Here is a 27,690-nt window from a genome sequence, read left to right as displayed (position 1 = left end):
AGGATGGCCCAAAATGCTTTTGGCCCTTAGTTTACTTACCCACCCATTCACTAGTTTGGGCCAGGCGAGGGGGATGCACCTCGATTGTTTATCATTAGGCCCTATCGGTGTTGATCCTCACTGGACATGACAATTTCAAGCCAGGATCCAGCGAGCGACTCGGCTTCACTCGGTGACGACAAAACTAGTGCTCAATGAATCTCTTGAAGAGTCACACATGAAAAGATAGTAGTGCAAGTTCGTGATTTAAGCCCTTGGCAATTCCATGCCCCACGATATCCCACTTTGGTAGGTGAGTACTTTGATAACCAACATGGTTGATCCAGTACGACAACCTTTGACAGTGTGAGAATAATGGCTCAAGGATATAGTCTGCAAGATCGATGATAGATTGAATATGTATCTTGTCGTTGCAAAGTGCCCTTGAGAAAGACATCTCCGCGAACATGCTTAACAAGCTCGCTCCCGAACTATTGCTTGCATTCGGAAGATTCGTCTTTTCAACCGTGCAATCCAGAACAACGCAAAATGACGAAAGACTGAGCTCAGTCTGTATGCTTCAAATGTGATCATTTACCCGACCTTGTGTCACAGAGAGAGAGAGAGAGATGAAACTCAATGTTCTCGAGGTACTAGAGAAACTTAGGACGGGGGAGAAAGCCAGGCATTGATTCCCTACATCTCCAGGGTCAAATGGACCTTCATAACGCCTGTCCCGAGATTTTTGAAGCGATACCATCTTAGACTGTCATTCTGAAATGAGAAAGTAATTGCACCTCGGAAAAGCGAGGACAATAAGGGAGGTTGAAAAGAAATTTAGAAGTTTGCTCGCTAAACTATCTTGACCCTAGGGAGTTGGCTGGGCACAAGGTGAACAATTGAAAGGAATCACATTATTTATCCACACAGATTCAGCACAACTAAGCGTTTCGAAAGTAAAATAAGCCCATGGATTTGCATGTCGTGATAAGCCTGTTGTGACATGTTGAAATGAACGAAGTCGTTCATCTTGTTCCTTCATGTTCCAGATGCAACAATGAAACAGTCCCGGATTAGAATATCTCGCTAAAGTGAGGTCAACCGAAGCCACAAATTATTGATCCAGGCCAGGAAGAATAGTTATTGTTCAAGATGGTGCTGATCGAGTTGGTCTATTGCAAAATCACGGGCAAGACCCGCAGTCTGCCCAAGGTCCATCACTTTGTTCCCATAGAGCCATGGAGCTGTCGCAAGATCAAGGGCAAGAAACGGGTCATGAACATTGGCTCGAAAAACGATGAGGCTGTGATCACCAAGAAATATGAGCAAAGAAAAGACACCATTAAATTGGTGCTGGACATGTCCAACGACGGTCCCATGTTTCGGATGCTCGAGTCAATGATGAGGGAAACAGCCAATAGTTCCAATGCTTACGATGCCCTAAATAAGCTACTCAAGTCCGGCATTCCTGGAATCAGTGAACTCTTTGGCACCGGGAAAGAAAACATCGGGGCCAGATTCCGGAACATGACGGACGAGGACAAAGCCAAATTCTTGGCCGCCGTCACAGGATCCAGTGGCAAGATTCAAGGCAAAGCTGCAGCGGTCCTCATTGCGGCCGCTGCATCCGGCGGCAATCCGGATGTGGCGAATAAGATTGTGGAACGGATGATGAGTGGTCTCGGGGACGAAATCGATCCGGCCATGATGGCTGCTTTAATGGCGACTACAGCTTTGGTGGCTCAAGGGGCTTCTAATGAAGAAGTGAGGGAAATTTTTTTTCTTCATTTTTGACATGTTTTCACACATAAATGTGCTGTCCCTAGATCTTGAAGGCAATGCAAGAGGAGCTGGCAAAAAGTGGACTGTCAAACGAGGAGATTCTAGCAAAAACGATGCTTTTGCAAAAAGCACTAGCAGGAGACAACTCACCTGCCTTTATCAACAAAACATTGCAAAATGCCCTCAATGCTGCCAACATTACACCTGAAGAGATGGCCAAGGTAAAACATGATTACTTGAAGGTTTTTTTTGTCCCCTCATTAACCAAATATGTAACCCATTCGGATATCTCGGACAAACCTGATGAAGTGCGTATTGATTTCAGGCCCTGCTAATTCAAAAAGCCATGTCAGCTGGAGGAATCAGTCCTGAGGAAATGGCCAAGGCAATGCTCATTCAAAAGATTTTGGCTGAAAAAGGCGTTCCTCCAGAAATGATCGCTGAGGCCTTTAAGAAGTTGGCCGCTGAGGGAGGTGGCAAATCATTGGAAGAACTCGTGAAATTAGTGCAAGATTCCCTCAGGGACGATAGCGTAACGTCCGATGATATTTATAATGTCCTTGCCTTATCGAAAGCCATCGAGACGGGCAAAGTAAGGGGAATTCGTGACATTCTTGGACTCGTCGAAGAAGGCTCCTTGGATTCGGCCGATGCCATTGCCGACATCTTAAGGAAAGCAATCGCGTCAGGAGCAATTGATCCTGACGCTCTCAAACAATGCATGATCATGCAAAAGGTTATGCTAGCAATAGGAGCAACACCGGATGGAATGGCCAAGACCTTGGCCTTACAAAAGACCTTACAAGACAACGGAATGACCCGGAACGACGTTGCAAATGCCATGAGCTTGGCATTGGCATTAGGGCTTGCCTCTGGAAATGTCCGAGAAAACGTTGACAAGGCTCTTAAGGAGTTGCTAGAAACCCAGGGACTCTCCCCCGAAGAGGTAACCGCCCTCAAAGAAATGACAAAAGCCATCGAGAAGGGCTCCGAAATCCCACCAGAGGCAGTGCGCCTGTTAAAGAAGGCCATGAAACAAAGACGTGGCTCGGTGGACAATGTGGCAGAAAGCTTGATGACGTCATTGGCGGCAGGGGGACAAAACCAGGAGAGCATCGTGAAAGCAATGGTCAAGGCCCTAAAGGCTACCGGTGCTTCCCCAGAGGAAATTGCCCGAACAATGCAACAAGCCATGCAAAAAAGTGGAGCCTCCAATGAAGATATTGCACGAGCTATGTCTCAAGCCCTAATTGACTCTGGGGCCAGTGCAGATGAGGTGGCTAAAACGCTCAAGGAAACATTTGCCAAAACAATTGCCGACGATCCATCAGCAGCTCCTGATGTGGCAAGGACAATGGCCGAAGCCCTCGCTTCGGCAGGAGCTTCTGCGGAAGATATTGCTCATACCATGAAAGAAATCATGAACTCAGGACTAGCTTTAGGACCAGATGCCTCACCTGAAGACATTCTGGAAATGGCGGAGACAATAGCTCAAGTTTTGGCTGATGCCGGAGCTCTGCCAAGTGATATCGCTGATGTGATGAAAATAGCCATGGAAAAGGCGAGAGGCAATCCTGACATTGCCGATGAATTGGCCCGAACCATGGCTCAAGCAATGGCCGATGCTGGCGCCTCTGGTGATGAAATTGCTAACATGATGAGGGAGGTGCTTGAAAGCTCAGGAATATCAAAGGAAGAGGCTGCATTGATGACTTTGGCAGCTATTGCTAGCAGTGGGGTCTCTCCTCAAGATATTGCCAAAACAATAAGTAAACTCCAAAGTGAAACTGGCTTATCTTCAAAAGAGATTGAACAAGCAGTTGTGGATGCCATGGTTGGGTCTGGAGCATCAGCCGAGGATGTTGCCAAGGCCATGGCAGAGCATAAGCTACTGGAGGCCATTGGTCGATCCGCTGATACGGCCTCTAAAGAACTATTGAAGACCCTTCGATCTGGAAAGGACATGTCTAAAGAGAAGCTCATGGCTGTTTTGCAAAACGCGGGCATCACGCCTGATTCGGCCACGAAACTGGTTGGGTTTCAATCGGCAATGGCTTGTATGGAGGTTAGCCCCGAAGACCTGGCCAAAGCTCTGCTTCTTCAAAAGACCATGAGCAACTTAGGTGCGTCCCCCGAGATCATTGCCAAGGTCATGAAGGAAATGGGAGGTGCAAGCAAGCTCAACGAAAGTGATATCGAAAAACTGGTTAACCAGGTGGTGAATGGTGAACTCAACCATGACGATGTGCTTCGGGCTCTGAAATTCGACTCGGTACTCACCAAGAATGATGGAGTAAGTGCCAGTGTAGCCAGTACATTGGAAGGCATTTCCGATGCAATCAGCAAGAAGGAAACCGACCGATTGGCACATGCCCTGCTTCAGTCGGGGGCCATAGACTCAAAAACAGCCACAATGGCCAATGCTCTGCAACAAATCTTATCTGAACTTCAACTCCCTCCTGACGAAGCCAGCAAGTTCATTCAGATCCAGAAGTCCATGTATGACGCCGGTGCTTCTCCTCAGGATATCGCCGAGATGTTGAATGTTCTCAATCAAGACAATCAAGATGTGGATCGAAAAGCCATGGGTCAATCATTGCGGGAAAAACTTCGCATGGGAATCACGGCTGCTGATGTGTCCAACGCTGATGGATTGGCTGATGCATTTCAAAACGCAGGTTTAGGTGCTGAATTGATTCAGAAAATGGCCATGGTGCAGAATGCCATCGCCAATGGTCTTAACACCCCCGAACAAGGGGCCAAGAAATTAGCCCACCTGATGAAAGATCCCAATGCTGACTTAAGCCAGTTGGAGAAGGCGTTCAAGAAGCTTTTGAAAGAGAACAACTTGACATTGGACAGTCTAGAGAAGTCTGTCTTGTCCCAAAAAGTGGCTGTGGTTGGGGGATTCTCTCCTGACGATCTGGCATCCGTGTTTGATATTCAAAGTGAACTGCTCAGTGAAGGCATGAGTGCCAAAAGCATTGCCGCGGCAATGCAAGATTTACTTCAATGTGGAGCTACTGACGTGAAAAATCAAGCGCAGATTATGATTTCTGCCATCGACCAAGGTCGATTGCAAGAAGAAGACATTCTCGTCAGCGGGAAACTGCTCAGTGCTATGGCCAAGGCCAAACAACAAAGTGAAACTAATGCTTTGGAAAATGGCCTTTCAAATGGACACGCTCCTGTAGGCAAGAAAGCTTTGATAGAGAAGATCAAAAGTGGCTTAGCCAAAAACAATGTGCCTTTACAATCAGTGATATCAATTGTACTTCTTCAGAAGGTTATGGTGGCTGGACAAGCTTCACCAGAAGAAATGGCCAAAATATGCCGAATACAAAAATCCCTCATCAAAAATGGTGCCCCTGCCAAACTAGTTTGCAAAACTATCGGGGCTCTACTAGAAGGGAAAAAGAGCTCAATTGCCGACAAGATGAAAGCACCTTTAATCGAGATCATGAACAACAAGCCCCTAGAAATTGGTGCTCAAGAAGTAGAATTTGCTCAAAAGTACTCGGACGCTCTAACCAAGACCAATCTGGATTCCAAAAAAGTCAAGGAAGTTCTTGAGAACGCACTCAGTTTGTCTGGCTTATCAGATGAAGACGTGGCAAAAGCCATGCTGGTTCAAAAAACCTTGGCAGCAGCTGGTGTGTCTCCAGAGGCATTGGCACAAGTGATGCTCCTTCAAAAAGCTCTCGCTGATTCGGGTGCCACTCCAGATGAGATTGCTAGTATCTTGTCCCAAGCTATTGGCAACGGGCTCAGTGACAAACAGATTGAAGATATCATGGGGAAAGTGCTACAAAACAAGAATCTGAGCGCAGAAGAGGTAGAAAACATGATGAAATTACAAAAGAATTTGAAGGCAGGCACTCTGTCGAAATCCGGCATTACTCCCGAGGCAATGAATCAAATAAGGACTCTGCAAGAGGCATTAAAAGCTGCCGGTGCCAATGAGCAAGAGATCATATCAGCTTTGGCTCTGGCCGCTACATCCGATTTGAGTGAAAGTGAAGTGTCTGATCTCATGTCTAAAGTTCTAGCCAGCAAAGGAATAGACCAAGACGATTTCAACCTCGTCAGTAAGCTTCAAGACAGCTTGGAAAAAGGAAACTTCAAAGAAATGGGATTGACCCCAGAAATCATGGGGCAACTCAACACATTAGAAAAAGCAATGCGAGCTTCAGGGGCTGACGAGGCCACAATCAAGGCCGTGATGGCCAAGGCCACCACCAAAGGCTTGAGCAAAAAGGAAATTAATGACATCATTTCAAAAGCGATGAATCCTCATCTATCACAAGAGGAAGAAAAATCGATGAAGGAGTTACATAACGCGCTTAAGAATGATGAACTCATTGTTGGTGGGTTGAAAGAACATACGGCAAAAGACTTAATTTCTCTCCAGAGGCTGTTAGAAAAAGCTGGAATGAGTGAGAAAGACATCAAGGATACTCTAAAGAAAGCCACAAGTGAAGGCGGCTTAAGTGAAAACGAATTGAAATCTCTAGTACAGAGAGCAATTGACAGTGGGAGTCTAAGCAAAGCTGATAAAGCGGAGCTTATCCGATTGGAAGAGTTAATAAAAGATGGCAAACTGAGTACACCTGGAATGAACGATGACGTCTTGGATCAGGTTCTTCAACTTAAAAAGGCTTTGGAAGTGTCAGGAGCAAGCGATGCCGATATTGCCAAAATATTATCCAAAGCCACCACAGAAGGCTTGGCCACTGACGAAATCAACAAGATCATTCGCCAAGCCATGAAGAGTGACAAGCTAACTAAAGAAGACAAACAGAAACTCAAGCAACTTGAAGACAATCTCCATTCCGGCAACCTCAAGTTTGGTGGCGTGAGTGAAAAACAACTGGAAGATATGCTTTTGTTGGAAAAGATTTTGGCCGGATCCGGTGCTTCAGAAGAAGAGATTGCGGAATTGATTGCCAAAAGTATGAGCGCAGAAGGCTTGAGCCAACAAGAAATTGCAGATATTATGTCAAAGGCCAAGTCGATTTCCATGACTGACGACGAAAAAAAGAAGCTCACGCAACTTGAGAAAGACCTAAAATCTGGAGGATTGGCTCAAGGAGGGGTCACGCCCAAACTTGCAAGACAGGTATTGAATCTCAAGAAGGCATTGAAGAAATCGGGCAAAAGTGAGGCTGAAATCTTGGACATTTTGGCAAAAGCTACAACGGGCAGTTTAGATGAAAAACAAGTTACCGATATCATGACATCAGCCATGAATCCCAAAATGACCAAGAAACAAATTGAAGATGTCAAACAGATTCAAGATGCTCTCTCTCATGACACGGTTGGAGCTGGAATTGACAAAGACGCAATGGAGAAATTACTTCTCCTTCAGAAGATCTTAAAAGCCAATGGAGCCTCAGAACAGGAAATAGCTGATATATTGGCTCAAGCAACAACATCTGGGGGTCTCTCAAATCAAAAGATCGATAACATCATCAACCAAGCCAAGGCTAATCCTAAATTGTCTGCTTCTGAAAAAGAGGCTTTGGATCAATTGGAACAAGGGTTAAAGGATGGTTCTATGGAGAACAAAGGACTTTCCTCCAACATGATTGACCAGCTGATGACTCTGCAAAAGACCCTGGAAGCAACAGGCGCTACTCCGGATGAAATAGTGGCCACTCTGATGAGGGCTACTGGTGAAGGACTTGAACAAAACGAAATCGCAGCACTCATGGACAAGGCAAAAAAGAGCAAGAATCTGTCGAAGGAGGACAAAAAGAAATTGAAAGAGCTTGAAAAAACTCTCAAGAAAGGCAACTTGAAAGTTGGAGGGGCCACAGAAGCCAAGATGGAAGACCTCCTTCAGCTCAAAGAGGCATTGAAAGCATCTGGAGCCAGTGACAAAGAAATTCAAGAGGTGCTGGCTAAAGTCATGAAAGGAGCAACTGACCTCAAACCAAAAGAAGTCGCCAATGTTATGGATAAGTTGGATACAAAGGCTAATGAAAGCATACAAAAAATGAGACAAAAGAATACTGAGTTGGAACAAGATTTGATCCAAGGCAACCTCATCAATCCAGGGTTGACGAAAGACGTGATTGACCAAATGTTTCTCCTCAAGAAAGCCTTGAAGGCCACTGGGGTCTCCGACGAGGAGATTGCCAAAATCTTAACCAAAGCTACGAACGATGGCTTGACCAAAGAAGAAATAAGCAATCTCCTCAATAAGGCGATGAAGAGTGAGAAATTGTCTGATGAAGACAAGAAGAAACTGAAGAGCCTGAAGAAGAGCCTTGAAAACAACGCTTTGAAAGTTGGAGGAGGTGTCAGTAAAGACACAATAGAAAAATTGCTCCTCATAGAACTCGCATTGGAAGAGTCTGGTGCCAACGACGAGGAAATAGCCCAGATTCTTGCTAAAGCTACAAGCTCAGGTCTTAGTAACGACGAAATAGGTAGGATTATGACCGCCTCAAATGCGTGTCTCGACGAAAAAGAACAACAAATGAAAGACAAGATGAGTGGACTAAAAGAAAAATTGAATTCTGGAGATTTGAACATTCCTGGAATGACGCCGGATATTCTTGAGCAACTGCTTTTCCTAAAAAAGATTATGGAGGCAAATGGAACCTCAGACGACGAGGTTGCGAAACTTCTGGCCAAAGCAGTCTCCGAAGGTCTAAGCAAAGACGAAATAGCCCAGATTCTGGATACAGCATCAAAAAGCGGCAAACTGGATAAAGACCAAAAGGCTAAGCTAAAGGATTTAAAACAAGCGCTGGAAAAAGGCTCTCTAAAAATCGAAGGGGGAGTAAAGAAGGATTTAATGGAAGATTTGATTCTCCTTCAAAATGGCTTGGAACAAAGCGGCATGGACGCCAAGGAAGTCAAGAATATCTTGAAAAGTGCCACAGGAGCTGCAGGTGGTATAAGCAAGAAAGATATCCAAGAGATAATGGATAAGGCGAAGAAAGTAGCCGAAAAGAAGTTCAAAGAAGAAGAGAAAACAATTGATCAATTGGAGAAGGACCTTTTGAAAGGAAATTTGTCTGTCCCTGGAATGACCAAGGAAAACCTCGAAGACATGGTAACCCTTCAAAATGTTTTGAAAGCCTCAGGTGCCTCTGATGAAGAGATAAAACGGATCATCAAAAGTGCTATGAAAGGAAAACTGAACCAAGACGAAATTGACGACATCATTTCAAAGGCCATTGACAGTGGACTGCTACTTCCCGAAGATAAGAACAAAATTCAGGCATTGAAGTCCAAGTTGCAAGATGGCAAATTGAAAGTGGATGGAATTAGTGAGAGCACAATCGATCAACTTATTCTAATGCAAGATAGCCTGGCCGAAGGCGGATCCACCACAAAAGACATTGTGGAACTGCTGGCTAAAGCAACAGGCAAGGATGGTCTAAACAAGGATGACATTGACAGAGTCATCGGTCTATCAAAGGATAACTTGAGCAGAAAGAAGGCTGAAAGCAATAAGCAATTGAAAAATCTTGAACAAGACTTGGAATCAAACAAATTAGCTAATCCAGAAATGACCCCACAAGTGTTGGATCAGATCTTACTCCTGGAAAAAGCATTGGAGGCATCTGGAGCCAGCCAGGAAGAAATTGCGGATATCCTAGCCAAAGCTACGACTGGAAAGTTAGGCCAAAGAGAAATTGAGGACATAGTCTCCAAGGCTATGAGATCAGACAAGCTAACGAAGGAGGACAAGACAGGATTGCAAAATCTCAAGACCAGTTTACTTCAAGGTGATCTGAATTGCCAAGGCGTTTCTGAGGACACCATGGACAAAATTTTGTTACTCCAAAAGGTTTTGGAGGCGTCTGGAGTAAAAGAGGAGGAAGTCAAGAAGCTCATCTCAAAGGCAATTTCAGAGGGCTTGAATCAAAGCGAGATTGACGGAATCATTACTAATGCCATGAATAGTGATAAGCTGACAGCAGAAGAAAAGAAAAAGCTCCAAGAGCTTCAGAAGACATTGGAGCAAGACGATTTAAAAGGAACCAATCTTACCAAGAAAGGCATTCAGGAGGTCTTAGATCTTCGGAAGCTTTTGAAAAATACCGGAATCTCTGATGAAGAGTTAAGTAAGGTTCTTACCAAGGCTACAAAAGGCGACCTAACCGAAAGTGACAAAGCTGACATATTGTTCAATGCCATGGCTCCAAGCTTGTCCGAAGAAGAGAAAGAAAAACTCCGCAATTTGAAGGCATGCCTTACTGAGGGTAACTTGCGATTGGGAGGTATTAACAAAAATAAGGCCCAAAAACTCCTATCATTGAGGAAGGCTTTGGAGCAAGCTGGATCCACTCCGGAAGAAATCTCAGACATCCTTGCCAAGGCCATGACGGGTGATCTCAACAATCGTGACATATCAAGTATTATGAGCAAGATTCTAGCCAATCCAAATCTGAGTCAGTCTGAGAGAGACAAATTGAAAAAGCTACAAACGGACTTGGAGCAAGGGAATCTCTTGACACCTGGAGTCAATCGGGAAATGGTGGATCAGTTGCTTCTAGTACAAAAGGCCATGAAGGCTATGGGAGGCTCGGATAAGGAAATTGCCCAGATGATCGAGAAAATCAGTAGGGACGGCTTGTCCCAAGAAGAAATCAACAAACTCATCAACAATGGGTTGAAGAGTGACAAACTGAGCAAGGAAGAAAAGGAGAAACTTAAAGTGCTTAAGGGCGACCTCGAAGCAGGAAATCTCACACTTTCCGGCCAGGCAAAGCCAGAAGGAATAAACAAGGATAAGGCCAAGCAGTTATTACTCCTCAAAAACATTCTTGAACAATCTGGCGCCACCGCCGACGAGGTGGCCGAGGTGCTCAGCAAGGCAATGAAGGGAGGTCTAAGTAATTCGGAGATCGCAGAGATAATGAATAAGGCCAAATCGAATCCTAAGCTTACTCCAGCTCAGAGGAAAGAAATTGACAAGCTACAATCCGATCTGGAAAATGGCAAGTTGAAAATTGAAGGGATTACTCCAGGAATCTTAGACCAACTACTGCTAGTCCAGAAAGTCTTGAAGGCCTCAGGGGGTTCAGAGGACGATATTGCCAAAGCCTTAGAAAGAATCACCAAAGGATCGTTTACCAAGGTGGAAGCAGACATCATGATCGCCAAGGCTATGTCAAGCACTAAACTGTCCAAGGAAGACAAAGAAAAGCTCCAAAGTCTTAAAGTAGACCTTGAAAAAGGAAAGCTGAAAGTGCTGGCAACCAACGACCAAGGTGGACTGCAGAAAGATACCGCAGAAAATCTTCTTCTGCTTAGGAAAGTTCTGGCTGAATCCGGTGTAGGTGAAAAAGAGATAGCCAAAATTCTTTCTCAGGTGGTTGGAGATGGATTAAACAACAAGGAAATTGCTCAGATCATGGATAAAGCTTTGGCAGATTCAAATCTCTCCAAGGAGGAAAAAGACAAGCTCGTGAGTTTAAAACACGCTTTGAAAAAAGGAACAATGCAAACCAAGGGAGTTGCTCCAGAAATGGTGGACAAACTCCTGCTACTTGAGAAGGCCCTGAAAGCAAGTGGGTGCTCAGACGAAGAAATTGCCCAAACAATTGCCAAAATTACCAAAGATGGTCTCACGTCAAAAGAAACAGAAGAGTTAATATCCAAGAGCTTGAATAGCGATGGACTCACTAAAGAGGACAAGAAAAAGCTCATGAACTTAAAGGATGACTTGATAAAGGGCAATCTAAAGGTGGAAGGGGTCCGACAAGAAGATGGAATTCAAAAGGATAAGGTTGAAAAACTTTTGTTCCTTCAAGACATTTTGGCAAAAACCGGTGCCAGTGACGAAAAAATATCTGACATTCTTGCCAAGGTTGTTGGTGATGGTTTAAGTGAGAGGGAAATTCATGAAATTATTTCCAAAGCCATGGCTGATTCAAATCTTTCAACAGAAGACAAGGCAAAGATTCAGGCCTTAGAGAGGGACCTTCAAAGATCCAACCTGAAGACTGAAGGTGTCACTCCAACCACTCTAGATCAATTACTTTTGCTTCAAAAGGCCATGAAGGCTACGGGTAGTTCTGAAGAAGAAATTGCCCAAATGATTGAGAAGGTCACCAAGGATGGATTATCAAAAGCTGAGACCGACAAACTTTTGTCAAAGGCTTTGACGAGCAAAAATTTGAGCCCAGAAGACAAGGAAAAGTTGAACGATTTAAAGCAAGATCTCATTGATGGCAACTTGAAGGTATCAAATCAGACATGTGATGCTGTCGATCAGTACAGATTGCTCCAAAAAACTTTGGAGAAGAGCGGGGCGTCTGCGGATGAGATCAAAGATATTCTGGCATTGGCAAGTTCGGGTCAACCATTGGATGCGAATATTGTCGACAACATCATGTCCAAGGCAATAGGGGAAAAGAACCTGTCATCAGAAGAGTACAAAGCAATGAAAAAACTTCAGCACGATCTCAAGGCCGGCAACTTGAAAACGCCGGGGGTGGACAAAGATATGATGGAAAAAGTCATGCTCCTTCAAAAGGTCTTGGAGGAGTCCGGTGCATCACCAGAAGAGATTTCAAACATTATCGCCAAGGCAACAGGGCCAGGTCTCAGTGATGAGGCTATCAATGACATGATGTCAAAAGTATTAACGAATGAAAATCTCTCACCGGCTGAGAGGGAGAAGCTATTGAATCTACAAAATGACTTAAAATCTGGGGGCCTTCGACTCAGCGATAACGTGGGCAACAACATCGAGGCACTCCTAAATTCTGGCCAAATTGACACCGACACACTAGCCAAGGCCCTTATGGTTCAGAAGCTCCTTGCGAATGCAGGATTGAATCCAGATGATCTCAGTAAGGCGGCCATGATCCAGAAAGCCATGATGGAAGCGGGCGCCTCTCCTGAGTCCATCGCAAAGGCCTTGCAAGAATCCCTGAACGCCTCTGGAATAGACATGGAGCAATTCACCAAGCTAATGGAAGATGAGCTTAAAGCCAATAAAGACCCCACAGCCGATGACGTCCTCAATGGATTGCAATTTCACAAGGCATTGGGGGCCGACAGTGCCGCCCAAGCCGTTCTTAAGAAAATGAAACCTGAGCATTTAAAGCTTTTGGAAGAAATTTCCAAGAGCAATCCAGGTAAAGCTTGAATCTCTGGAATATATCTTCACACTCATGCCTAATTATGTGAAATCGATTATGATTTTAGGGGCAATTAAGGACACAACATCTTTAATCAATGCCTTGAAGGACGCCTTGGGCGACTCACTTGACGACGTAACTTTACAAGCATTACAAGTGAGTGAAATGATGGAAAAGGCTGGTGCCTCCAAGGACGAAATTGAAGAAATGATGGGTATGATGATGAACAAAAGCGGGGGAATCTCGTCCGAGTTCTTGAACGACATCAAAAAAGCCATGGAATCAGGAGGTAAGAAGCGTTAGTAAAGTGGACCTTAATTTCCGAACATGACGACCACGGATTCATTGAAATTCTTGTCGCACTAGACGGTTTCAAGTTGGCGTCATCAATTTTAGAAACCAGAAAAATCTAAAATTAACAAGGCTTTTTTCGTGAGAAGTGTCTTGTCTATCAAGCCAAAATTCGCACAATTTCGGAAGAAACTGATATCAATTCAATAGAATAGTCAAGAGATACTTGAGCTAGAAAGTGACATCACAATGAATATGACTAGCATTGGTTCAGTGCACATGAAAAAAATTGAAGAGGGGAATTGCAGAGAGTAAATAAAGAGGCGGGTAGAGATAAATGATGAAAATCTTGGTTACTGCAGCAGAGTGAGTAGGTCAGATTGAATTGATCCTTAGCCATCTCCTGTAATTGATGGAATTTGGTTGGGAGCCGGACAAAGCTGAGTGACCGCCAATACTCCGAAGGGCCAAGTACAAAAAGATGTTAGCAATTCCTGTACCGGGAAGGACAGTTTGTGTCCGAACATCACCTCGGGAAAGGTCAGGTCCCCAACACTGTTGGACACTACCCTTGCCAGCCCGATGATGAGGAGCTCGGTATGACATTTAGTATGCGTCCAAACGTTATTGGCATATTGGGGCACGCAAGGATATCTGTGAAGGCGCAAACCCATTCGCTAGATGGCGTTGCTATTTTTATGTCTGTGTATGTTCTGTAGCGTCAAACGGTGCTGCCATTGCGGATATGCGGGGGGGTGAAAAGGCAATCTAGAGTCCAGCCAAAAGATTCGAACGTTACATTATGCACAGACTTCTAGAGATATGGACTGCAAACGGAAGCAAAAATATCCTATCTCCTAAACCGCTCATCTTATTCCAAATAAGCACTTCATAATAGATGAACTCAGCCAAGTTTGAGCCCAAACCTATGCTTAGGGAACTCAGGAGACATGTTCAAAGTTATGTAGTAAACACTACATAAAATTTGAATTTTCGGCCTGCTCTTGGTCAGCTCCATAAGCTTTTGACAACATAACTTTGAAACGATCAACTTTGCATGTAAATGATACAAAATTGACCTACCGTTAATTGAAGAGATCTACGTTTCTTATTTTATTACTTTAATTGGAAAAGTGGCTCAGAGTGGCTATGACCAAGAGCAAGCCGATTGGCCGGGAAGCTCGTTCGCAGTCCATATTTCTAGAAGTCCGTGCATTATGATAATCATTTAAATATACTGTATTCCTCGATTAGTGGTGTGTTTGTATGGTTAATCCAGGCCCTAGCCGTGCCCATAGTATCAAAATCGTTTGAGGAACCGGTGAAGGTGGCATCGGCGGATTTGAGGGCGGATTGGGCGGAGTTTGGAAGCCACAGGTGAAGGCCGTAAAGGAAAATTGGGCTGACGTAGATCCGGAAAAGTTGAACAACTATTGGAAGGGGAAGATTCTTGATGGGTAGTCTATTGGAGATGTATCCGATCCTGGCCCTGGCCTTGGTTATTTCGGACTGGAGGTGATTGGTGAAGGAGGGTTGGGTGGAGAAGGTGAAACCAATATAGTTGAAGTACTTGACGATTTCAATCGGACTATTGTTAATATGGAAGGAGGTGGGAGACTGACGACCCTTATGGAAAACCATGGTCTTCGTCTTGATGGTCGTGACTTGAAGAGAGTATAACTATTCCCTTCGTCTGCCGATATTGTCCAAACTGTGTAAGATTAAAATGTCAATGCATCTCTTGATTTTCTTTTTAATTTCAGGGTCTCCTAAAGAAACACTTAATATGCTCAAAGATGCCATGGATGACGAAATCAACAGTCTCACAAATACTTTGAGAAGTACCTTTTTGAATAAGGTTCCGTCTGAAGACGAAATTTCCAAGACATGTGATACTTTGGCGGAAAAGTTGGGAGCTGACATTGCCGCCAAAAATGATGTTCGTTGTGGCCTTATGGATATAATTGAAGAGGCCCTACAAGGTATGTCCTGCTTACAAAGCAGTTATTGATATTAACGAAGACGAGAAACATCAAACGAAAAGAGATATTTTCTAATGTTTTCTAACTTTTGATAATTTTACTATGGATGTTGATCACGTATGACTGAGCTTTTAAAAAAAAAAACAAGTGAAGAATAAAACATATAAAGACCCAAATGACCATACGGCTAAAAATGTTCAAATATGTGAAAATTAAAAAAAGCTCTCAAAAAGAGTCCAAAAAGCGTCGAAAAGTGAAAAAAGGAGAGAAATGGCTGACTAAAAGAGCGGGAAAATTGGAAAGTTAGGCCAATGTTTTTTTTTCGGGACAAAAAGACCACCAAAATTTTTTTTATTTTATTTTAAATCTATTTTCGAGATCTAGTCATAACACTTTCTTTAAGATCATCCCAGGATACCTGTAACAGGTGGTTAAAGGTCTCTCTGGATCATCATAACCGAAGTTGTGTTTCTGACAAGTTCGACTTGTTGATTCACTTTTTATCTTGCCACAACCATTGTCTGTGCACACTAGTTCATTGGATTAACGATAGCCACTTTTTGAACGAGGTTTCTGCCACTTTGAAGAGTTACGAAGTATCGTAAAAGTTGTTTTGCTTTTCGTTGAATAGCTACCAATTAGGTTACCTCCGGCGCCGGGGATTGAACCTTCGAATCCTGGGGAGAGGATTTTTGCCTTATTTGCGCTGCCTCTTAGACTTGGCTGCACCAGCTCCTTAAATCATCTTTCCTTACTGCTAAAATTAGTCTTCTAGGCTATTCATGTCGGATCAAGTAGCACCTAAAGCATCCGAAATTCCCATCAAAATTTGATGATAATAACAACAAAAGTAATATAGAAAACTAGCATTTCAGGGAGCAAAACTATTGGACAGTTTTTCCTGATCCTTCAAATTTCCAGATATTACCGACTTTGAACCCGATGCCAACATGGTCTTCAATTACTTGATGATGTCCGCTCTCGCTGAGGCCGCGGATGCTATTGAAAAGAAAGGGATCAAGAAACCCAGCGGAGGTAATATTCCCCCATGATTTTGTGATTTGTCCGTCCAATCTGTGGTCGGGCATAGTGTGAAAGAGAATATGAAATTTAATGTTTTAGCCGAACTGCAAGACATGGCCAGGGAAAACATGTTGGAGATGATTAGACGACTTCTAATCGAAGCGGAACTCCCCGACGAAATGCGGAAATTAGATGTCTACGGCAGAAGCATTCAAGGCATTAAGGAGCTTCTCAACCATTTGTTAAGCGATCCACACACCGGGAACCAGCTGCGCCGCCAAGTGGCCTTCCTCTTCGATTTTGATGAAATCCAACACACGACCATACTTGGTCTCACTCTTCAAGACATTTTGAAGGACGCTAAACATAGATTAAGGCCTTGGGAACTGACGAAACACCGTAGAATCAAAGGCTATCGGCGAGCGAAGATGCCCAAACTGGCTTATTCTCAAGTGTATTGTTACTATAAAGTCCTGCCAGATCATGTTGATGGCCCTCCCATAGGCGTGACATACGAATGAATGCAACGGAATGACATTCCTGCACCTTTATACTTCAACAGAATCACTCGAATGTCCTTCTTTTGGTCAGAGTTGCTATTTTGACCAATTGAGGTGTTATCGAAACGTGCTCAAAATATGTATTTGAACTCATCATTACATCTATACGGATATGCAATAAATTCATGATATTCTTTGGGTTATTGCACTCGTTGCTTAGCATCAGCAGGAAGAATTTGGTCGGGTTCTACGTAGTTTGAAAACATTTGAAATTGGCGAAGCATGTGCTAAATATTTGACATGTCTCATCTAAAATGATCACAATTTCACGTTGGTCGAAAGTGCTCGTGGTGGACAAACACCGGGGGATTGAGACAATTGGAATTGGTATCTCGTGGAATGACATGGTTACTGTGCATGGCGTTCAAATGCCAATACCGCGAAGGAGCGAGACGGGTCATGTCGATCTTGGTCAAGCTTTGAGTCTTTCTTCGGCTGAAGAAGTGCAAGTTCGGCGAAGGGACTGACGATCCCTTAGGGTTGGTTATAGAAGGATTCTCCCTGGTCATTGAGGGCTGGGGAAAACCCTGCAAACGATGCGTGGGAGAGCTCTTGAGCGACCTTGACGTAGACAGGCCAGATTCAGGATCAGTACATAACGTAGAGGGGTTATATTGCTCCGGATGATGGGGAAACGCCACGCTCATATTAAGGTCCGAAGTGGTCTTATTCAATCGATGTCGGAAGGGCGATCGAGGGATGCTCTGGGCCTCGGGTGCAGGTCGATGAAGATCTTTGTCTGAATGGGATCTCCGAGGCAGGGATCGGATTTGGTCTTGTGGCAAAATGGACCACATATTACAAGATAATTTACCCAACGAGAGTCCCCGTCTGTGGTTGGTTGACCCACGTCTCAAGAACGAAGGCGCGTAGGATCTGTGGAAAAGCGAAGAAGAAACGAATTTTCAAGTTTGTTCCACCCAAGTTTCCAGCACTTTGAGCGACCCTCTGCAATAAATCAAGTCGACAACTTTTCCCATATTCTGTCGTCCAGCTTTTTCCGCTCCCATGCATGCATGAGATGCAAAGTTTTGCCATCCATATTCGAGATTTGAACCGCCGATTCCCTCGATAAGAAACGAGCCAACGGATTCAACTACCAGATCAGATCAACCACTAGAAAAAAACCCCTTAAATGTTCCCTCCGAGTTCTCTGGCACCATGGGAATGTCCTAAATTCGAATTGGAATTCCAAATTGAATTTGACTGCAGAATGCCGAGGGTTTTTATTACCTGTTATGCGCCCGACAAACTCCGGAAGGGCAGGATATTCCCCCATCTGCGCAATCTCCTCCGCAAATCTCTCCGTCCGAAACCTTTCTTCGGTAGGTCTCCAATAGACTCCGGCATCTTTCCGCGTCTCCTAAAGTCAGATTATCCGTTTCCGGCGAGGAGCTGGTCTCAGTGCGAACACTCAGACGGCCAGCCACCACCAGGCCCACCCCAGGCACGCCACTCCCACAACTGCCTGCCCCTGAATTGGCGGCAAGTTGTGCACCAGTTTGAGCGTGGGGGGAAAATGCAGCCGTGGTAGAGGGACGAATGACGGCCGTCCGAGGTCGGAATTTTTCCGCAAGGCGTTGTCTTTCCTGAAGAACAACAATAAATGAGGATACAGTAGTGGAAGGCCGAGGTTTAGAACCTGGGGTTGCCAAGTGAAAGGAATGACCGAGGGAACGTTTCGACTGCTGGCTGGACGCAAAGAGCCAGTTATACATAGTAGAGGCCAACCGGAACTTTTATGATCGCAACCAAGGCTCGTGCTCTATGTATAGCTTGCGTTTATTTTGCCTGCATTTTCTTGCCAAGACCGACTGATGGTCTGAAGTAATTGTTGAAGAACTCACGCAGTCCAAGCCATGGTGCTCAAAATCTGCCAATTGCTTCTGGAACCCAATATTTGGGCTGGCCACAATCCTGGCTGCTCTAACCGCTTGCAAAGCTTCTTGATGATTGAGGGTTTGAACCGTTGAAAGGAGATAAGCCGCAGCCACAGTAACAGACCTCGAGATCCCGGCCAAGCTAAAACGAAGCAAAGATTAGCACTTTTCAATGGGGCTTATTGATTACTCAATGCTCGTCAAAGAGGTGGGGGGTATGCGGTCCCCTTTTCCTCGATTCGACGATTCTGACGTCCCCATCCATGCACCCCTGAGTTCCAAGCGAGAGCTAAACTTGAATCAATGGTCCATCCTGAGAGCTTTTATAAAAGCTTCTGGAGTGATAGATGGCCCCATAAACGTAGAATACCTTTCTCTTCGCAGATGCCTCACCCATTTCGCATACGTGCCATTTACATACGTACCTCCTTCTTCCAATTGAAAAGAGATCATTTGAAACTTCTGAAACAATCATTCGATCCCATTTTCGAAAAAAAAAAAGTGTCTCAAACTCCGTCCGTTCATTGCTATGTGATGATCTATATGCATGGAGAGTAATCAAGCGAAGGAATCTTAATTATCCTACCAGCCCCTCCACCCTGCTTCATGCACGTACAAAACATTATGTAGTGTTATTAGCTCTCCGTGAATGTATCTCATAAGTTCTGACGCTCATTCCGAAATGGAACAACTTACGTTCACGATATTGGATATCAGCTCCAACTTTACAGACTGATTACTCACAAAAGTTTCGAAAGAACACCAAGGTTCCGCGCTCTCAACGAGGTACACTTTTTCCCCCTCCAAGTACTAGAAGCTCGTCTGGCTATGAGACGTAATGTGAAACCCGGCCTTTCAAGGCTGTACAAAAAGTTGGGCTGAAAAAGTGAAATTGTTCCCTCTAGGTACACTAATTGTTTCGTCTGGAAACCATCTACTCGGATTTGTTTTGGTAGTTGAGCTCCAAAAGGAAGTGATATACGGATGTAAACGCTTACCAATGGATCAGGACATGGCCACCTCGGATTCGTGCTGGATGGATAAAGTCGTTGCACAGTGGAAAATATTGGGCCAGATCTTGTTTCGGAGAGTCTGCAGCCCCTATGATCAAGTATTTCTTATCCTAAAATGAAGAAGAGTGTCGAGATCAAAGGCAGAAAAGGACTCATGTTCTGATGTTGTTTTCTATTCCTGATAGCGTGGCTTTTGTTCCGGGACAATGTGTCATTTCCATATGAAAGACCATTGTACATTATGACTTTGTTATTTTTATGTCCAGATGTCCAGCGTATATGGTTACCTTGAAAATCTTTCGAGCATCGTCACAAATGGAGAGAATGTGCGTGATCTTTCGGATGTCCAACTGACGCAGATCTTTGGAATCACGAAAACTGCCCACGTACAACCCAGGAACAATCTGAAATGTAAGCATGTGGTTCGTTCTTAATACCTACATAGAATGAACTTCTTCATTTTCGGGATAAGAACTATGAGATTATGGAGCGGGCGGGGATTGACGTTGGCAAGGGTGATTTGATCCAAGTTAGAGCATTTCATATCCTCTGTGGGGAATCAACTTAAGTACAATTAAACACAAGAGATGTGCTTGAAGGAAATGAACGCTAAAGGTAATAGTTTTGGAGGGATGGCACATCTGTGCCTCTATTATTTATCTTGTACATGCAGTAATAGAGTCAAAATTTCGAACATTCTATTAATGCTTAGCAAAGTTATTTTTCATTGTGGATTTCGTTACGACTACTGAGATTGGAGTCCTCAGCACTTCGAGGCAAGAACCTTACAAATTTGATCTAACTTTGATATCACATAATATCTGATCCCCCAACGAATTAGAACTGATGAATTTGGGTAGTCTTTGAAAATAGGGTTGATCAGATTTTTTTCATAAAAAACTTGATCAATTCTGACTTTAAAGATTGCTACCAGATCATCACAAACAAAATCAACGAACCTGCGAACATGACGTAGAGGGAACTATATTAAGGAATGGAGGAGCCTGAGAAAGAAGAAGTGTAGACTTCATTGTCCGAAACAACCGGGATTCTCGCGGGCTTGGAGATGCTTTCGATACGGACGTTAAGACCCTACGGTTGTTGCAGTTGACCCAAAATCTGAGTTGGGACAAGGCTCTTGACCACTTTTGCAAATATACATTATCAGTTAACTTTCGCACTTTGTTTTGATACTGTACAGTCCTAAACTTTCTAGAATCTCCCAATGCAAGAGCTCTTTCAATCCTGCCATGTTTCTAATAAAACATCTTTCGGTCTACATAAACTGGTGATTACATTTGTATTGGCAATTCCTCAATCGAAGGTCATAACTTCACAAATTCTCACATCTCTAATATATTTTGTAAGAGAATTGTCAAAAAGCTTCCATAGTATCATAAAGTGTGACGGGATAAAAGTGGTCTGAAAGAAGAGCAACAGTTGCTTCCACAAGTGTGCCACAGAATTTCTTTTCTCACGGGATCATAACCCTTGCACTTGCGGCAAATGAGTCATCGTAATACTATGGATGCGTCATACCATACATACAGTCTAAGACTCGGAAAAATATTTGATGGGAAAGCCAAAGATAATCAATTTTGAATTATCGCTGCAATCTAACTGCAATCTAAATCTCAAATTGAATACAAGATTTAGGTTGCTTGTAATCTGTGGTCTCCTTAGCTCTAAATTGAATTGCAATCACAAGGGTCTGAATGTACTGTAAAACTATCTTTTCAGCATATAAATGTCGGATCTTAGTCAATCTTAATCAAATCATTTAATTGACCATGAACCACTGAAAATATATATGGACGGGGAGTTTAGAATCCAGGATCAACATTTTGGAGGCGAGCGATACTTATGCGTTTTCCTTCAAAAGAGAGAGAATGCGAGGTCACTACAATTACTTTTTCTTATTTTTAGCTCTGTCGAACGACTGGATCAAAAGTTGTGCCCTCTCAAGGAGCGATACATATCCAGGCACAGAATTAATAAGCTAATAAGCTATCAGAAAAGAGATTCTTCATGTGTTTTCTCCTCAGTTATCTACTCCGCTTTGAGATGACATTACTTTTGACCCAACCGTTCGATTGCGATGAATATTGGAGTTGCACTGTCGTTGCAACCTAGAGCCAGTCTCAGTTAAAGAATAAAGCAATGCCCTGGCTCGATTCTGATGTCATTTCACGCCAGTAACATCCCCGTCCATATTCCAGTGGTTCATGAATTGACCTCCCTGACCTGTGCTTGCTGTGCTAAGATCAGAAATCGAATATCAATTGGTCTCTAGTTTAGGTGTTGCTTTGCCGCAAAAAAGGATGAAGTTATTTCAAAGCAAAAAATAAATATTATTGCACGTGGGCGCTTCATGATTGAGACTGAATTGAAGAGGCAACGTTGGTCTTTAGTTTCCAGCTCTTGGCCGGCCCTTGACTTTAACTTGGCAAACACAAGAGCTTGGCACAAAGATTCCCATTTCGTCGGGTACGTTCAAGCACCAAATCCTAAAACTAATCAAAGTTTGTGAAGGTGTTGACAAAGGAATCGGGACAGAAAGCAATTGATCGAGATTCAAGAAAGCACATTTCATCGAGTTTTTTCTTTTTTTTTTTTTGTGTGTTCTTTGCTTTTTTCTTTTCTTTCTTTTTTTNATTGATGATAACCAGGTGCTTTGAAAAGACAATTCAATCAAAAGGTCCATATTTATTGTTACAAGATGAGTTTTTTTACTGAACTTTAGAATTGATGAAATCAGTCTGTAACTACTGACCAAATCGGTAATGGCGAGAGGCAAGCAAACCTTGTATAAAGCGTATACAGACTTTATCTATGTAATGAATAGAGTCCCTTGAATAACAAAGAGGAACTAAAATGACAAAGGCCCAGTGTTTTTTATCCTCGCTGGTTGTCGTTGGTCGTGATAAAAAAAGGATTTATCGTATTGAGCCTTGGCAATCCGAAAGGCCTTAGCTCCAAAGTGGGGGATTGGTATTTGATCAACGTGCCATGTCCCTTGGAGTATAACCTGGCTCATCTCGGCCTTAGCGTTTGCTTGGCGGCCCTTATTTATGGTCTGGTGCCAGTTTTTGGACGGATAAGTTCGGAGAAGCAGATCAGGGAAGACTTTTCCTTCTCACAAATTGTTGCATGACTCAAGTTTGAGATTCTCAGGTGGATTTGCAAGAAACTTTAGGGAATTCATGCCAAACCAAATCCAGGTGGAACAATTAGAAAGACCGAAACGTACTTAGCGTAAAGAAGTAAAGGAACCAAAAGGAAATCTAATTGGACCGAGACACTAACTAATTACTGCACATGCGGTATATCCTTTGCCTACCTTAAGCATTTCGTTGCTTGCACAAAGTTCACCGTTTGGCGTGGGTTGAGGCAAGACTCTTGGACGAACGGCTACCCACATATCGTACATGCATTTAAAGCACGCAAAGAGAGTAACCTCTTTCTACTGCAGGGGTGCACACTTTGAGTATCGCTTTGAGAAGTTCTTTGAGAACGGTATGTTATGTTTTTGTGTCCAGTACGTTTAGATCGAGGGAGAATATTTGGAACTCTTTGCTTTGAAATTGAATATTTTACGCTATAGATTGTTAGTTATAATTTATGTTTGCATGTGCATCAAATTCCATCGATATCGATAGCATTAGTAAAACTTGTACAACCTAATTTACTGAATATTACAGTTTTCTCGACATCTCAGAACCCATCTTACGTACTAGTTATGTGTCGATTTTTATTGTAGGTATTGCTGAACTACCTGGAAAGCCCTTTTGTGATTGACTGAAGTTGGATCAAGGTTCAAATGCATGCCAAGTTCCTCCTGACCTCATTCATTATTCATTTAGTACTTACATATTGAGCCATCCATCTTTTTAGGTCCATTAGTACAATCATTTCCATGGAGACCAATCTTTTGGGAGCCATGGAGTACCAGGCAGAAATGTAAGGAGCCCTTTATAAATGGCTTGAAACGGACTCAAACGTGACCTTCGTTCCCAAAAGTATGGTCAGTTTAAAGATTGGTCCACATGAAGCCCTCTGTTATAGCATACGAGTGAGATCATGAGTATTTGAACACCTGCTAAATGATTGAAACGAAGCATTCAGGAACTAACATTCTATCCACGTCTTAGTGTAGAATTATCCTTTATCAAACAAATGAGAGACGCATAAATAGTGCGTAGATAATTAAGCCCCGATCAATACATTGGTCGCTGAATAAAGAGCCACGTTGCTATTACGCACCATGAACCCTAAAGCTAATCTTAATAATTAGACGAGATTGGCAACCAGACCGATTCTTTTTCCGGAAACACCGCTCCAGGTCAGCATAGATTGGTTTGATTGTAGTAGAACTTGTTTTCAAACTCGAGATGTTTTCAAAGGTTTTGATTGACCTTGTTCCTTTCTCGTGGAGTCTTCGAAGCAATGCCCTCGATCAGTAATAGAATTATGAAATAGCAAATTAGATTTCAAAGTTTTTCAGTTCTTGGCAGAAAAAAACAAACCTTAACCTATCCAATGTTTCAAACGGGGTGAATGGTTGGCTGCTGCAAAATCGTTTCGAGTCTTGTGGCATTCATGGTTTGCCTCATGTCAGTCATTAAGTTGCATGTCGTGCAGCGGAATCATGAATGGTCCATCCATCACTAATCAAGGTAGACGTGGTGTGTTCTAAGCAAAGAAGCCTTAAGTTGCCAAAGTTCTCGGGTTCCTTTCCAAAAGGGCTTTTCAAAAGGGGCTTGCCTGTCTTGGTGCCTTGGTGCCTTGGAGAGGGTTTGTTGGGAAGACCGAGGCTATCTACGTATAAGTTCGCTTCTCGGACCATTTATTCGCGATAAACAAATGCTGAGATGCTCCTACTTGGGCTAGCCATGGGGAAATCAATAAAAGGCCACCACCATTGGCCCAAATGGCACCGTCAATCCACGGCAAGACAACCTTCAGCCCATCGATTCGCACCCAAACATCAAGAGAGTGGAACCCATTGTACTCTACACTATATATACCTGGAAGTTTGAAAGCGAGCCTTCCCCAAAATGGAGAAAAGTCTCAAGGTGTCAAAGATTTGACAGGCCACAAGAAAGGAAGAAAAAGAAGAAGCATGGGCATCCAATTTTAATGAAGACTGGCGGGAATCGACTACGCTTACTATCTTTATGGTTAATAGGTCGGAAAATGGGACAGGGAGAGAAGCCAGCATCCAAAGGGGATTGCTTCTCATTTGTCAATGAACGGAAATTGGTTGTTCATATGAACCAAAGCCACTCCGACTTGGCATTAGTGTACGTAATGCTACGGCGTTTACACTTGCCTTTGGTTTGAGAGGGAAGCTTCACTTTTTGGAGCCACATTTCTGTCAATATCATACGGTCAACAATCCTAGCTAGAACTGGCTCGTTCCAGTCCCAACAACATTTTTCGTTTAGTGCGCAAATGCAAACAAAAAAAAGCACAACAACTGTACCGCGCCCTCACTCATTGCTTTATTCAGCCGAGAGGCCTCTGTCCTCTGGCACATCATCACGCAATTGCCGAGGCCACAATGTGTAAATGTGTGCCGTACTTGAAGAAAGTCAATATTTTTTCGGCATTGAGCACACTGTGCTTACTCTGTATACTACGCACTAATACGGGACATACTGTGTGTGTGTGTATTGTATGTACAATACCGAATAGGAGCGATTGATTATATTTGGGTCTCTTCTGCTTCGGTAATGAGAAATGGGACATTGTGTTTCGGAGAGATCTAGTCTCATTACGAATTCCAAGGCTCATCAAATGCATTATCTCTCCGCTTGAAGTTTGACGGCTAGCAAGGCTGTTCCATCTATGATTTACAAACCATTGGCTTCGGAGCGGGAAGGGTCATATCCTGAAAATCTTAGATTTATGGTTCCAAGTTGCCGGTGGAAAAGAAACGGAGATTTATCTCTGACAATTGGTCTCGAAATTGAGTGTCATCCCAAAGCCCTGTTATCTCTCAGCAGAACCGCTTGATGGTAAACCAAAGCGATGGAATGAGTTGTTCTTGCATCCGGTCGAGATCCAGTCGAGATCCTGATAAGCCCATTATACCGAGAACAAAGAGAAGAGGACGGCGAAGTCGAGAATGGAAATTCCGGTTCATTTTCCCGCTTGATCGCATTTCAGATGTGTTGATTTGGAACCAGATAACTAGCTGCCTTCGTTGCTCTCCTTAATTCGAGATGGGCCTAGCTGGCCTACGCCAGAGTATGCAAGCCATTTCTTCCCTTTTGGCTGAAGGAGGTCTTTAATTCTGGACAGCATATGTACATTCCATGGCCCATCGTCCCACGGGTAGTTGTGCCCTCGGTCTCAGTATCCCTCGTACGTACATACAGAGAGCGTATGTTGTGCCTGAGTTTCAAGCGGTTGAATGTTAGGGTCTCACAGGGTGGTCGTTGTTGGGGGGAAGAAATTAGGAGCTGGAACCTTCGAAAGGAATGCCAGATACCCACAAAGTACACAAATCAATTGGTTTTAAGCCTGCTTGTGCTTTGTCCAAATAACTAGCGAGTTTGCCCCCTTTGATCTCAAGTACTATTTATAGTCCCTTGGTCGAAACACCCAGTGGAAATTAACAGCTTATGGGGTGGTGGCTGGTTGTGTTGGTAACCAGTTATCTTTGGTGCAAAGAACTGAAAGCACTTGGCTTTTCTTTGACTCAGATAGAATAGGTCTTTACAACACTGGACGATCAGACGTTCATGGCTCCACTTGTCTCGGGGCTTAATAAGATCTCTCGTGGCAGTCTAGCTTTGGTTAATCTCCTTTGAGTGTCTCTCAAATGGCATTTCATCTGGTCCATTGCTTTCCTTCCTCTTAGATCTCTAAAGACTTACCAAGGACACGCATGCTTGCGACAAACAACACATGAACCAAGATTCATTCCATACAACTAGACATGGAAATTTGCAAACAAACCATCGCTTTGCCAATACGAGATCAACTCACCTCTGTCATTCCATCATAGCCCTCCTGGATCTCTTTGAGTCGTAATAGCAGATTTGAGCGATACGAAGACATATTGAACGATGATAACAGCACGACTCAAGGTGTTGAAGGATCCAATCAATACAGCTGATCGTTAACGGCATTGTACGGTCCCACCACGGAACTCAGACAAAGACACCCACCCGCCTTTGGTTTGGCAACAAGGAAACTTTCGATTCGCACGACGAGTCTCTCGAAAGAATTATGACGGCGCTCCGTGAAGAAGGAACGCGAAGGAACACGAAGGAACGAGAAGAAGGCCTGAGTGAAGATTTTGTTTTCGCACCTTTTCCGAGTCTTCCTTGAACAACAACTGTGATGTTTTGACATTGCCACGGGACCGAGACAGAAAGTATGAAAGGCCCCAATAGGGCCCTTGAGTAAGGAGGAGGAAGGAAGAAGAGGCTTCAATCAGGTGGACTCGTTGGCGTTCCACAGAGGTACGAACCTTCTTCAAACTAGCGTAGCGAGAAGGTTCTTTCCACAAAAGGTCTGTTATGACCAAGGTGTGCTCCTTTCTCTTAGATTGAGGACCCTGTGCCCTCGAGAACGAAATGAAGAGATGGCAAACAACGACCGCAGCCGAAAGTGGGGCTGCTCGTTCCCCTTTGGGAAAGGCGCACCAACGCTTTTTCCGAGCTCCCTTTTTAAAGGCGAATCGAGAGCCAAATTGAAGTGGAAAAAGATGTGTTCGCTCACATCTAAAAGGAATCGCCCGCTGAACGTGAATTAGCCTTTGTACGTTTTCTGTCAGTCGGAAAGTTGGATGACTTTGCATGTGCGTCATGCATGACACTTTGAGAGATGACTGACAAAATAGGTTTATTCTTGAAACGAAAGTCGGTTATCGCGAGACCTATAATGATTCTGAATTCATGGCGATTATTTATATGAGGATCGGGTGGAGATGATTACATTTTTATAATTCAGCTGTCATCGACAAAAGCGTTTAAGAAATGTCGCCGTTAGACAAGTGTATTTCATTCATTTCAAACTACGGAGCATACCAAAGAGCTTTCTGTATTTGGAAAGCG

The 27,690-nt window shown here is 43.6% G+C and overlaps 2 protein-coding genes across 3 annotated transcripts; one reads left to right on the top strand and one right to left on the bottom strand.

Annotated features, from left to right (window-relative positions):
• The first annotated feature begins 69 nt into the window (after nt 1–69).
• Nucleotides 70–16,871, top strand: LOC131884969 (uncharacterized). Of its 2 annotated transcripts, none has more exons than XM_059232873.1 (8): nt 70–288; nt 1,029–1,743; nt 1,806–1,982; nt 2,087–12,869; nt 12,940–13,161; nt 14,927–15,145; nt 16,067–16,180; nt 16,268–16,871. In XM_059232873.1, exons 2-8 carry the CDS (start codon nt 1,132–1,134, stop codon nt 16,687–16,689), a joined length of 12,549 nt encoding a protein of 4,182 aa, XP_059088856.1. In that variant the 5' UTR covers nt 70–288; nt 1,029–1,131; the 3' UTR covers nt 16,690–16,871. The 2 variants fall into 2 exon arrangements, with proteins under 2 accessions (XP_059088856.1, XP_059088855.1); XM_059232872.1 differs by having other exon boundaries at nt 70–292.
• On the bottom strand, nt 16,795–27,193 carry LOC131884970 (uncharacterized). Its single transcript, XM_059232875.1, has 6 exons — nt 26,618–27,193; nt 19,909–20,025; nt 19,607–19,731; nt 18,576–18,750; nt 17,962–18,317; nt 16,795–17,604 (listed from the first exon to the last, which is right to left on the bottom strand). The coding sequence occupies exons 1-6, from the start codon at nt 26,687–26,689 to the stop codon at nt 16,995–16,997; spliced, it is 1,455 nt and encodes a 484-aa protein (XP_059088858.1). The 5' UTR covers nt 26,690–27,193; the 3' UTR covers nt 16,795–16,994.
• Between the last annotated feature and the right edge of the window lie 497 nt (nt 27,194–27,690).

The sequence above is a fragment of the Tigriopus californicus genome, chromosome 8 (assembly GCF_007210705.1).
Source record: "Tigriopus californicus strain San Diego chromosome 8, Tcal_SD_v2.1, whole genome shotgun sequence".
Classification (NCBI taxonomy): Eukaryota; Metazoa; Arthropoda; class Copepoda; order Harpacticoida; family Harpacticidae; genus Tigriopus; species Tigriopus californicus.
Note: the sequence above shows the minus strand (reverse complement) of the source record. Positions and strands in the feature narration are given on the sequence as shown.

Excerpts from the sequence above, each read along its gene's own strand:
- LOC131884969 (XM_059232873.1), top strand. The coding sequence starts at position 1,132 with ATGGTGCTGATCGAGTTGGTCTATTGCAAAATCACGGGCAAGACCCGC. Across the intron at positions 1,983-2,086 it reads CACCTGAAGAGATGGCCAAG|GCCCTGCTAATTCAAAAAGC; the intron begins GTAAAACATGAT and ends TATTGATTTCAG. Across the intron at positions 16,181-16,267 it reads GATCAAGAAACCCAGCGGAG|CCGAACTGCAAGACATGGCC; the intron begins GTAATATTCCCC and ends TTAATGTTTTAG.
- LOC131884970 (XM_059232875.1), bottom strand. The coding sequence starts at position 26,689 with ATGTCTTCGTATCGCTCAAATCTGCTATTACGACTCAAAGAGATCCAG. Across the intron at positions 20,026-26,617 it reads GCTATGATGGAATGACAGAG|ATTGTTCCTGGGTTGTACGT; the intron begins GTGAGTTGATCT and ends CTTACATTTCAG. Across the intron at positions 18,318-18,575 it reads AGCACCATGGCTTGGACTGC|GAAAGACAACGCCTTGCGGA; the intron begins GTGAGTTCTTCA and ends GTTGTTCTTCAG.